We start from the raw sequence: 12,834 nt of genomic DNA on the forward strand, positions 1-12,834 counted from the left end.
TTCAATGAAATGATGTCCTACCCCAAACCCACGCTAAGTAACAGTGTTGATCTCATCGTCACTAAACATGTGGCTGGAGGCAAGCCGATGCCCTTCCCTGCACCTCAGGGTCTGTCTTCACCTGTCCAATCAACGGGTGGACCAGGAGATTCCCGATACCCAGTTCGACACTAACACGCCATGTTTCAGGTTCAAAGAGGCTAACCAGGGGGTATGAATACAACTTGGAAGGGCTGCCCAGGAGGTGCAAGCTTCACACCAGGCCTTCCTAAGCATCATCTAGAAGCACAGGCTCCTCGTCCCCCCCCCCACCCCTCCACAACTGTCCTGCATTCACTGGGACCAGTAGCGACCTCCCTCCTGACCTACCGGCCTCGTCCCACCGGACTCCCCTCGCCCTCAGACTCCTCTGCTCCCCCACCCGTGGCCCAACAACAGGACCCTCCGGCTCCCTCCCCATCGGTGACCACCCTGCCTCGGTGGCTCCCTAAAACGCGGTCTCCTGTTTCACGGGCCACCGCTGAGTAACTCTGTCCTCACGTCTTTGGAGTCCTCCCGCGAGGACTCGTTTCCCAAAAATTCTGCTTCGGTTTACCCAAATGTCCCTTGGAAAGCACAAACGTCACGTCCTTATCTGAACGTAGAATCTGTCGATTGTTCCCCACGTGGCTTCAACTCTCCCCTTCCTCACCCCCCAAATGCAGATTCTCCCTCAAATCCACTCCCCCGCCTGCCTCCCACGCTGCTGGAGGAGGTCCCCGTTCCCAGGACACCGTCCAGACAGCACTAGCACCGTCTGCTCACTCGTGCGCATGAGGAGCAGTCCTCCCTTAAACACCCGATGGCTCAGAGGGTCAAGTCATTTACAAACACTGATCTGCTCCCAACCCACCACCTGCTGGTCCTGTCTGCCCACAGCCCGATCTGCCGTCTCAGCCACACCAGGCCGTCCCGCTGTCCTGTCTGGAGAGTCTGTCAGTGAGCTTTTCTGCCATGTGACGCCTGCTCACTGCTCCAGACTCATCCTGACCGGTGTTTTCTCACATCCTTGGACAGAGGTGCCCAGCTCTACTTCAGAACACTGCAGGCTTGCGTGTCAGCTTTAAACCACCGAGCTGTCCGTCTTCGCTTACGCGGCACTTGGTAAAGGGCCCAGTGAGTGCACAGGGCACGCTCGTAAGCGACCGCTGAACGCAACGGTCTGCCTCATGGTAAAGAATTATGGAACTATTACGTAAGTGTGCACTCGGAGCTCATTTCTGCCACTTCCAGGGACTTTAAAAAACACAACCCAGAAACAAAACATCACCAGAGTTCCACCACAGACAGACCCTCCCCTCAGCCGCCTCCACCGAGCTCTCGGGTTTTATACCGGATGTCCCAGAAACGAATTTTCTTGTCGAAGTGTCCACTCATCACACACTGCTCTGTGCAGACGATATCGTTGCAGCTGGATCCTGCAAACACGGTCTTTATGCCTGTAGGAAAACCATACGTTAGTGATCAGGCAGCGGCCCCTCGGTGGCCGTGCGCATAGCAGCGCTGCCCTCTCGCCCCAGCTAGCCAGAGCTCCTCATTTAAACAAAATCTCAAACGTGAAAAGCTGTCACTACCTCAACGCCACTCTGAGTATGAAACCGGACTTGCAATTCAAACTGTATCACACTAAACGCAGGCTTTCAGGTGGAAACAAACACCTCGCGGTTAACGTCTAATCGTACATATATTCAGAGAGACTGATTTCCTCACAGACTTTGCTGCGGAGATCCCAGAGCTTGAGGGTCCGGTCATGACTTCCGGAAACAATGCGCGCGTTGTCCAGCAGGAACTTGGCAGACAGCACTTTGCCGCTGTGTCCTGTGAGCGTGTGCTAGGGGAGAGAACACAGCAGGGGTGAGCCTTGGGGGACACACACACCACGTTGGGAGAGCCAGCTTCTCAACACACCCAGAGATCTGGTCAGGAAGACTCAGACCAAAGGATACGCCATGGAGTGCAGCAAAACATCCAGAAAGTCTGTCTTTCGGTGCTGCCCAGGGGTGAGGTATCCAGAGGAAGAGGAGAAATCTCCCAGCACATTCCAAGACAAAACAAAAGCAGCACAAACGTCACACGCCTCCATCTTCAAAACAATGGGACAGGCAGCTGGAGTACCTTTTTGACATAAGCCCTGGGACAGATGCCACGAGTCCGCAGTACTCTCGTAGCTTTTCTGTAAAGCTGGCTTATATCAAATTACAAAATTCTAAAAGCCTGGGTTTTACCCAGTGCCTCCGAAAGTCCAGACCCCTGCAGGCATAATTTACAAAAGGAAACATCAGGACTCTTTAAATAAACAATTAAAACCCCTGGGGGTTTTTTTCAATCAGAGGTCTCAGCTTGAAAAGTCAGCTGGGAACCACAGACACCAGCACTCCCGACAATCAAACCCCTTTGTGGCTGGCTGTCGGGTGCCGGCCACGGAGCCCAGAACTGAGGCCTCACCTAGGGCCAGCAGCCCCCCTGCCCATCACAGCACTATCGGAGCCCCACGGGAGGCCAAGGGTTAGGGGAGGGGAGCCGGGGAGTCTGACTGTTCACGACTCATTGGTGACCTCTTTTCAGTGTGGGCCAACATGCTTATGTGTGCAAACTGTCAAAGGCTCACTGGTATTCATTGGTTTTTTTTTTTTTTCTAACCATCTAACTAATAAAGAAGAAAAAAGAAAAGAAAAGAAAAGAAAAGAAAAGAAAAGAAAAGAAAAGAAAAGAAAAGAAAAGAAAAGCTTTAATATGCTTACTACAACTGGTAACTAACTTTACTGGGTTTCAACCCCAACTCCCAAGGAGGAGATCTCAGTTTTGTGTTACACGTTTAGTGCTGGAATTTTTCAAACCAATCTTCCCACCCTGCTCAGCGGAGCGGCGCCACTTCAGCCCAGGAACAGAAGACGCAGGCCTGCGCGTCTTCCTCCCTCAGGAAGGGAGAAGCTGGCACGGATTCCAAGACTCCTCTCTCCCACTCTGAGGCTGCCACGGCATCGTACGACTGCTGCCAGCCAGGGGGCAGCTGTGCTGTGGCTGCGGCTGTGTAAAAACCTCCCACGGATCCTGCTCGTAAGATCAAGACAACTCCAGCAACGAGGCTTCCATTCACTACGGTTCAGGAGCGACGGCGCCACTCGGCACACACCATCCCGTCTGTACGAATCGTGGGGAGACAAAACACTCGGGAAGGTCCTCCTCACGCTACGGAAATTAAGTTCTTAGCAAAGAACTATTTCAACAAAGTACCCAAAGTTTAGGGCACATTCACTGATTTCCTTCTTACTACAGAAGTAAAATCACAGCTCACCAACACTGGAGAGACCCTGCTCACGAATGGGCTGTGCGAGCGCACCCATTTTTGTGAACTCCACGTTCGTAATACTTTCTTCTATTTCATGCCAAAGTACTCCTAGAAGTTTACCCACTGCTCTTTTCACATTATAGTGCAAGCAGTTTCTCACATGACAGCTGAAGGTGCACGGGCTTTGGGGTCACAACGCTTTGGCTTTGAACACCCGGGGGCCGGAACAGCCGGAAGACCACCCTCTTCCTCACGCTGTCCGGGTAAGGACCAAACAAGGTGACCTGAGCACAAGGCCCCACGGCCGGGGGCCCTGGCGCTCATCCCTTCCGCACCCCCGAAGAGTGCTCACGGTTACACGGGACGGTTAGAATCACTTTAGAAGTCACGAGGTCATCGCAAACGATGCTGCGACGAATGGCTACGCGCACACAGCTTTCCCCTAATTTCCCGGAATAAAACTCATGGACTCCTCGAAGAAAGAAAAGGGATACTGTTACTTCCTGGCTCTTCGTACGTAGGTTGGCCAAGTCTGGCCCGCTGCAAGCCTCGTTCCTGGAGGAAATCCAGCTGACAGGCCACATCTCCATGCTCTCTGGGGTACGGAACGTAGCTTCCTACAGCATTTGCTCTTTTGCATAATTTAAAACGTCCTTCTCTTAAATGGATCAGTTTTACATAAAATGTTTATCCTTTCGGTGTTTTTGATGTTTCTTTTCATTAATTTTAACACTTTTAGCTTTTATCATCCTCTTCTCAACAGGGACTCCTAAGAGATGGGGCAGTGGGTTCAGATGTCACAGCAGCCTGAGCCTCCCTCAGAGCAAGGGCTCTGCCAGGCGCCTCTGTGCTTCAGGGCGGACTCGCAGTCAAGCCGGCACCGGACCCCAGAAAAATGCACACCTTGAGGAGGGAGGTCCTGAAACAAAGCCAGTCCTGTCACTGCGGTTACTTTCCCACGTCAACATTAGGGAAGCGAACAGGTGGGTTCTTCAAATCCATTTGCTCAAGTCACATTGGAGTTTTGCACTGACCTTCCGGATTTTTAAGGGGGTCTAAAACATCTGCTTGATTGAAGGGAGTCCTCTGTCATGGACTCCTTTCAATACCAGGCTGTTTCTAGGATACCCTTGCTACAAGGATTTTACAGTAAACACTCAACCGATTGCTCCCTGCATTCTGGTCTCTCCTAAACACCATTCCCTTATCATAAAAGCTAAGGAGATACCGACCGACCAAGGCCTGGATCCTGAATTTCGGAACGTGGGGCTCCCTCCATTCATGTCTTCCGATATCTTCTGTTAACTAGGGTCTATCTATGTAGAAGCCAGAACCTCCTACAACAGGGAGCCCGTTATTTCCTGGAGCGTGGTTAAGAGTTTCATGTGGTTTTGCTGGGCACAGACAATCTTTAAAAAGGCCTCCCGATCGTCACCACACATTTACCGAGAGCTGACCAGAGGCCCTCAAAGCCAGCTAGCTCAGCGAAGGAGGCTAACCATCCTGGCACCAGCTCCCCAACCTGTCAGCAACCCCAGCTTAGGCTTGGTGCCCCAGCACCGTGAGCATCTCTCCAGTGGAACCCAGCCCACCTCTGTAAGCTAGCTCACTTGAAAAGAGTGTGCCAACATCGTGACCTCTGTCTTCCAGGTCTAGCTCCTGCCTCCAAGTCCCTTTCTTATTTCCGCCCACCTGAGCAGAACTCTTCCACCAATGAAAAATATCATCCTACGCAACTGGCTGACAACTCAACTGTTTGCTTTTCTCCTCAAGGGCCTACAATGTAAGGAAGACTGTATGTCCCTCTTCACTCTTAGACAGTTTTGCTATACCTCAGTCTCCAGAGGTACTAGAATAATCCAGGTCAATCAAACACAGAGAAGAGTACAGGCTTCAGTTCCAACTCGCATCTTCTCATCTGTTAACTGTGTGACCTTAGGCAATTTTGTGGGCCTGAGCCTCAGTTTCCTCACATACCTACTCACCTCACCTTGTGCCCCTGGCAGTTAAAAAGCAGTAATGTATATAACATATCTCAGTGCTGGGCCTAACACGTAAGAGCCACTCCAGAAGAGATCCCTTTTCCTTTAGGCAAATTAAGGACTCCAGAGGTATTCAACCCTGTCCCAAATGTCCAGTAAGTGATCGACAGGGAACAGAGTAGAGCACACGGTATGTGGATTACAATGCTGCCACGAGAACAGGCTAGGCCGCGTTGAGGGGGCAGAACTATAGGGCCTGAACTAAAAGCTTGTTCAAACGCCTGAACGGCAGCGAGCACTGCTTGAGCAGAGTCCAGCCCCGTCCACGGGCGCCCAGCTGCCCACCTCCCTGTTCTTCCATTCAGTCGAGAACATGCCTGAAAGCTCTCCGGCTTTCACAAGGGAACATCATCTCTGTCACCTTCACATCCCACACTTTGCACATGCAGCCTTGGGTCTTCTTTCAACTGAGAATGACGAATTCTCACCCGGGAGGTCCCGACTACCATCTAGTACTAGGGATTTTCCATACAGCTCCTTAAAGAAAACGGACAGCCTGCATGATACGATAACCGTGCATTTCTGAAGATTCTTCCCGCCGCGTGGCTGCGTCTTCAAATCAGACGACCAGCACCTACCCAATGGACCATTCTGCAGCAGCTCCCCACCTCTCTGCGATTTATCTTGAGGTTATAACATCATGTCCTACTTTTCATGGGGGCTGACATACGAAAGCTTGAATCAAGCCTTTTTCTTCATAAAAAGTGCATCCTCCACCTTACCTGTCAACAGCCTTTCATGAGCTCATGTGAAAACTGCTTCAAGCTTAAGAAGAAAAACGGAACGTCTCCAAATTAAGCTACTTGTTTTTCATTAGAACAAAAGCGAGACAGGGGCTCCTGGGTGGCTCCGTTAGTTGAGCGTCTGACTCTGCGTTTCGGCTCATGATCTCACGGTTCGTGGGATCAGGCCCTGCATCGGGCTCTGTCTCCCTCTCTCTCTGTCCCGCCCCTGCTTGTCCTCTCTCACTCTCTCTCAAATATAAATAAACTTAAAAAAAAAAAAAAAGAACAAAAGCGATAGAACCATCAAGTTTTGGTCTTTGTTGTGGAGGCCAAGCAACTTCTTGGCAACTCTGGGTTCCAGGGCAAACCCCTCCACGCCCAAACCTGTCCTTCTCCCTCTCTCTCACACCTGCCTCCCAGCCTGGTTATGATCGCTGTCCTCAGTGCATCCATATGCATTCCTACGTCCTACTTTCAGCTATACTCTGTGAAGGGATTATTCAGTTTTAGAGCCCGTAACAAACACAACTTATACAATGGTGTCAGGATCGCTGAAGTTCAGCTAAAAGTGACACGTACCCAAGGCACCTGTTCTGAACAGGAACACGGAGACTTTCATGTGAAATGTGAGGGTTTCCTGCTGCAAATATTCTGAAACTGCATCTTGGACTAAGAAAGAACGTAATGTGGAAATGTAAATTTTCCCAAGGGAGAAAGGGAAAAGGGCAGAGGGAATCAAGTATGATTTTCAGGAAAATACGATTCTCCTCATTAATGAACCTGCCATTTCCTACATTTTGTCCCTACAGAACCTCATGGAAGTTTGGAGATATTAGCTTTCTTAATTGAGTCTTACCCGTAACCGATAATCATCCACAGTCCAGATTCGACTTGCAAAATCATTTGAAGCTGCTAAGAGGTAAGATCCCTATGGGAATGAGGGAGAGTGGGGAGGGGGGAGACAAATTTTGGACGAATTAGAAGATCTCAGTCCACACAATACAAATTCCCCAAGAATCAGGTCCAGGAAAGGTTCAGATGCCTAAAAGCTGCACACTTGATGTGGAATACCAACCGTTATCCCCAGGATTCTGTCAACCCACCAATTTTGGTAAATCCACTTTTCTCCTGAGTCTGCTCAATCCCATCCCATCAGAATGCTGCAGACCCTCCAGCTCAGCCTGGAACTTGTCCTCTTGAGTTCACCAGTGCTCCCACCACCCCCTTCAGTAACCCCAAATACCAATGCTCTCTACACACTGTCCAAGCTGCAGAGCCCAGAGGCCCTGGCTCTCCCCTCCCTCAATCTCCTAACTACTCTCCTCGGAGACCCACGCATCTCTGATACATCTGGTCAGACCCCCTCTCCCCTCCACCTGCACCGCTGGGACTTCAGCCACGGCCTTTATCAAGTCTGCAGAGACAATGACAGGCCGGGGCACAGCAGACCTGACCCCCCCGCCCCCACATCTTCATCATAGTCACAGCCAGCAAAGAACTGATAATCTACCTGCATCCTGACCTATCACTGATATCACTTAAGATAGAGAACAGCAGACAAACCATTTGAGTTAAACTCCAAGAACCAGATGTCTTACATTTTTCCTAAGACCTTCTAAACTCACCCATTTCCCCGGATACTATATACTTACAGCACTGTCAAATTCAATGCTTGTAATTCCTGCATTACTGCCGGACAGGGAGCCCTTGAACTCACATTTATCTGGAAAAAAAGAAAGATTGAGGAAAGAAATGAAAGAAAGAGTAAAGCCAATACTGAAGTTACAATGGGGCACCTGAAACACAATGGAAACCAATTACAGGCTCATAACAGCAGCTTTCCTGCACTGACGCAGAGTCTAAGAATAGCAGGACAAATACACAGTTAGTCAGCTGGAAGGACGATGCATGTATACATGGACGCAGAGCTTAGCAGTTCGCATGCATTCAGTTGGTCTTTTCAAGAAATTCAGAGTCATTAATTCCCTTTACAAAGAGGTAGATGCGGGAATTTTAAAGACATGTCAATGCACCTAGAGACTGAGTTTTAGTTCTGGTACTTCTGAGTAAAATGTTTCTAATTCAGATAAATACGTCTTTGGGTTTGATTAGTATTCGTGTCAATTGAGCTATCACTTCTGTAGAAGCTGACCACTAACTTTTCAGGATCCATGTGATAATTCTCATTCGGAGCTGAAAAGAATTTCTTTTTTTAGTTCTGTGTAACTGGCTAGTCCTCAGAATGCCAGTAAAGCTAGTTTGGAGTTTCTGGAATTTGTCCTTATGCTTACTCTGTCTCCGGGAACCTAAGACTCTGGCAATCCCACTGCCTGCCAATGCTCCCCTCTCCCCAGCCACCTTCACAACAGGCCCAGCCACGTGCCCGGGTCCTGCTTCCACACAGCTCTGGCCACCCACGCAGAAACTTTAATGCTGCAGGCACAAACTTGTAACAGTACGAATCTCAAGATGATGTGACTGAGTTCCTTTTTTAAAGAGCAGCTTAATGATGGCAAGTCCAGAGAAACAATTAGGGAACCATTCAAATCAAATTCATAAAAGGGGAGCACAAAATAGGGAACATTACAAAGAACAGCCTTTTCTCTTACTGGTAAAAACTATGATATAAATACTGGTCTGGAGCTGTCAAATATTTAGGGTCAGGATTACTGAGGGCTTCGCGAATCCCTCCTTCTGAATTTATCTGCAAAATACCTGTATAGCACATTTAATGCCTTTTATTGATCCTAGCTTTCATTAGATTTTCAAAAGTCAAAAAGAGGCCAACATCCACTAATTAAGGTCTTTATTTAGATTAGATCTTTACAAAAATATTACTGTAAATTCTAAGAAATATCTCTTTGGCTTATGCCCAAGATATCGGTCTATTTCTCTGGCAGTTGACACAGGCCAAGATGTAAGAAAGGATCAATAAATGCTATTCTACATGATCTCAAATGACCAAAAAGACCTTACCAAAGCTCTTTTATCTAGAAGACACCAAGGGACGCTATGTCAACAGTATTTATATAAATAATTCCCAATGGAGCTTGTGCTTTTTATAGAATGAGCAAGGACAAATGTTCCTACTGGGCAGAAACTGCAGTTATTCTGATATTTTAAAAGGGTAAAAAACAGGACCCCCTCAAACTATTTCATAATTTCCATTAGCGTTTACTTCCTCTTCGGCAGCAAAAATGTAACACTGTTACTAAAGGTTGGTTCTCATTTTCTTATAGGTGCTTTTATTGACTCAGAAGTAAAAAATATTTCTAGGGTGATTTTTATTTAATCACAAGGCACATTCAAACCGGACTACTGGGGCGCCTGGGTGGCTCAGTTGAACATCCGACTTTGGCTCAGGTCATGATCTCACAGTTCGTGGGTTTGAGCCCCGCATCAGGCCCTGTGCTGACAGCTCAGGGCCTGGCGCCTGCTTCGGATTCTCTGTCTCCCTCGCTCTCTGCCCTTCCCCCACTCGCACTCTGTCTCTTGCTCTCAAAAATAAATACACATAGGGCGCCTGGGTGGCGCAGTCGGTTAAGCGTCCGACTTCAGCCAGGTCACGATCTCTCGGTCCGTGAGTTCGAGCCCCGCGTCGGGCTCTGGGCTGATGGCTCAGAGCCTGGAGCCTGTTTCCGATTCTGTGTCTCCCTCTCTCTCTGCCCCTCCCCCGTTCATGCTCTGTCTCTCTCTGTCCCAAAAATAAATAAACGTTGAAAAAAAAAAATTAAAAAATAAATATATAAATAAATAAATACACATAAAAAAATTAAAAACAAAAAACAGCTGTTTTTTTAAAGAGATTTTAAAAAACCAAATCTCATAAAATTTCCATTATTACTCTATAGCTTTACTGGGGTCTTCCCAACAGTTCCCACAATTATCATTCATAAGGTGTTTCTGGGTAAAACAGCACAAATCTTGATGGCCTTCAAATAGCTGTAACTGCCAGGAATTCAATTAGTCACTTTCTTGTGGGGGGGGGGGGGGGGCAGAGCACACAAGTTTGGTGCTTTATTGATAATCTGTTATAACCAAAGGGATCAATAGATTGCTCTTGCTCTGAACACACTAAAAGCAGCAACACAGGCTTAGCAGCTCTACAGCTAAAGGGAGGCCGAAGTGGGAAGAGCAAGGGCTCCGCAGTCACAGGACCCAGGTCAGGTCCCGGATGTGCCCCTCCCTTGCCTCTCCGATCAGTTATCAGCCATGTAAACCAACAACGCAAATCAAGTAGGGTCTCTGAGTCTTCCTGTTTTCGTCTTGTCAAGTAGGGGCGACACGTACCTTTCAAACTGCACAGGGCTGTTGTGAGGATCGGGGAAAACGATAGAGACCAGGGCATCCTGGAGCTACTCACTGCTGGACAGCGAGCGTGCGTGTGCTACAACTGCAGAAACTTGACAAACTGGTTCTTACTAACACCTTCAGCCTTATCCCTTGACCTTGCTTTATTTAAAAAAAAAAAACCAGGAGTAGCTAACTAAATCTCAAAATGCTGAAATTGAGCTATCCCCAGCTTCAGAAGTCTAAGAGATGGTTTCATTAAGCCCCATTTCCTGTTCTAATGCCACTGCATTTCTGAGTACTCAGAGGTCACTTCGGAAACAAGGTCTAATCAAAGAGACTGGGTGTTGATCTTTGGGCTCTTGATGATAAGCTGCTCCTTAAATACATTTTTTCCTGGGAGATACACCCCTCTTTTTCTTCCCAAGCTTAGATATGACCTCAGTCATTTTCCCCCAGGCCAAGGCCACTTGTGTTATTAAATGCACACACTTTAGCTCAATGCGTAGTTTAATTATAAAGTCTAAAACTTTAAGACTTATTTTCCTTCTAAAACCTGTGCTATCTTGGAAAATATTCTAGTACGTACCTGAGAAAATGCAAACACGAACGTATCTGTAACTTAACAGCATTTTCTAGTCACTACTTAAAAACTCAGAGCAACGGCCACTTGGCTGTAATGTCTGAGATGGTAATGCTGCTTTGGTCAGATGATCCCTTACACAAAATACTGTATATTTTGAGAAGATGAACAATTCAAAGATTGCCTGAAAGCAAGGTCAACCAGATGTCCCCAACACAGCCTCCCTCTCTCACTCTTCAGGTCTCACCTCCAAACACTTCCCAAAGCTTAACTCTCCGATCCATGCCTCCTGTGGCCAGCAACCGGGAGCCTGGACTGAACTGCACAGCGTTGACTTCCCCATCATGAGCGTCCTGCAAGACAAGCACCCTGCTTCAACCCCAATCACTGTCATTCTCGAGAAGAGCGAGCCCAATACAAACGAACATTCTGGATGCCTAACCAAAGGTGTTAGACATTTATCCATAAATAAAGGAGATCACTCATAAACTAACTTGGATTCCTAGCCTAGCGTTCCCCGAGACTCTGCTACCATTTTATTCTTGTAAGTTACAGTTCCATTTTTTAAATACAGAGCAACCTTCTTAAAAAGGAATCAAAATCTGTGTAGATTCACCGCCTAAAGTTTGTCTTTGCCTTAATTTTATTTCTTCTTAAGAAAAATGCAATTTCAATCTATATTCTATGATCTTCATAGCTTAAAAGTAGGCCTCTGATTTTAACTGCCTCTTTTTTGGTCCAGATTATATTAACGCCACACACTAAACTCTTTACCTAGTGGAAGTACAGCATGACTTCTCATGATTTAAAAAAAAAAAAAAAAAAAAAGCCTTTATGGTTTTCCTTGTAGGAGTAATCTGAACATGGAGTCCTGATACGAGTGGATGCCATTCCTGCTGCTACAACACACATCAGTGTAACAGGGGGATTCTATTCAGTTCTGGAAACACGGCTCTCTAATGTGTACTAGCAGGGTGTCTTCGGCCAAGTTTCTTAGCTTCCCGAAGCCTCAGTTTGCCCATATACAGGAAAAGACTTCCGCAGGTTTTGTGACCTAGGACCGTGCCTGACCTCGAGAAGGCCTTCAATAAAATAGGTGTTACTTTGGGAGAATTTAAATTCTTCACAGGGAAATTTTTGAGACTGGCATTCAAACTAGAACAAATAATCTGAAAAGGTGGCATGTTTTCTGTGTTCAGGATGGGAAGGGAAGCGGAGTAAAAAGCATCCTCTCCTAAGATGGAAGAAAAGAATATGAGAAGATTCACTAAAACCTCTCTTAAAAGACTACAGACGCTGCAACCTTTGTGGGTGAACTACGATGTCTGCAATCTGCTTTAAAGTGCTCCGGTAAAGTGTGTGGGCGAGAGAGTAAGACTGGCAAACGTGGCTAACTAGAGCTGCCTGACAGATGATGGTACCGGAAGTTCTTTTTCTGGATTTGAAAATCTCTATACTTAAAAGGGAGAAAAAAAAAAGACTGGAAAACACGGATTACAAGTAGTAGATCACTGGGGTGCCTGGGTGGCTCAGTCAATTAAGCATCTGACTCTTGATATGGACTCAGATCACGATCGTGTGGGTCGTGAGATCAAGCCCAGCGTCAGGCTCTGTACTGAGCACCGAGCCTGCTTGGGATTCTCGCTCTCTGCCCCTCCCCCTTTGTCTCTCAAAATAAATGAATAAACTTCAAACCAACCAAACAACCAACAAACAAGCCAAGTCATTAATCACTTGCCGAAAACATCATTTTGGGAAGACAGAATCTGTCACATTTGCTTGGGACTGAAAAAGATGCTTGAAATATTATCAGAAATATGACCATTAACTGATGGCGATAGAAACATCACTTTATTACCGTCTTAC

The 12,834-nt window shown here is 47.2% G+C and overlaps 1 protein-coding gene and 1 non-coding gene across 4 annotated transcripts in view; both read right to left on the bottom strand.

Moving 5' to 3' along the window:
• Positions 1 to 12,834, bottom strand: part of ATG16L1 (autophagy related 16 like 1) — a 77,530-nt gene that overhangs the window by 44,890 nt on the left and 19,806 nt on the right. For all 3 annotated transcript variants that reach the window (XM_047870377.1, XM_047870376.1, XM_047870375.1), the window contains 5 exons: positions 11,216 to 11,321; positions 7,748 to 7,818; positions 6,952 to 7,023; positions 1,750 to 1,870; positions 1,373 to 1,478 (listed from right to left, as the gene is read on the bottom strand). In XM_047870377.1, coding sequence (XP_047726333.1) covers positions 1,373 to 1,478; positions 1,750 to 1,870; positions 6,952 to 7,023; positions 7,748 to 7,818; positions 11,216 to 11,321 — 476 coding nt within the window. The remainder of the gene's footprint in view (positions 1 to 1,372; positions 1,479 to 1,749; positions 1,871 to 6,951; positions 7,024 to 7,747; positions 7,819 to 11,215; positions 11,322 to 12,834) is intronic.
• Positions 2,371 to 2,595, bottom strand: LOC125174288 (small Cajal body-specific RNA 6). The gene has a single exon (XR_007155400.1). It is a non-coding gene; the product is annotated as a small Cajal body-specific RNA 6 (non-coding RNA).

Source organism: Prionailurus viverrinus, chromosome C1 (genome assembly GCF_022837055.1).
Source record: "Prionailurus viverrinus isolate Anna chromosome C1, UM_Priviv_1.0, whole genome shotgun sequence".
Lineage (NCBI taxonomy): Eukaryota > Metazoa > Chordata > Mammalia > Carnivora > Felidae > Prionailurus > Prionailurus viverrinus.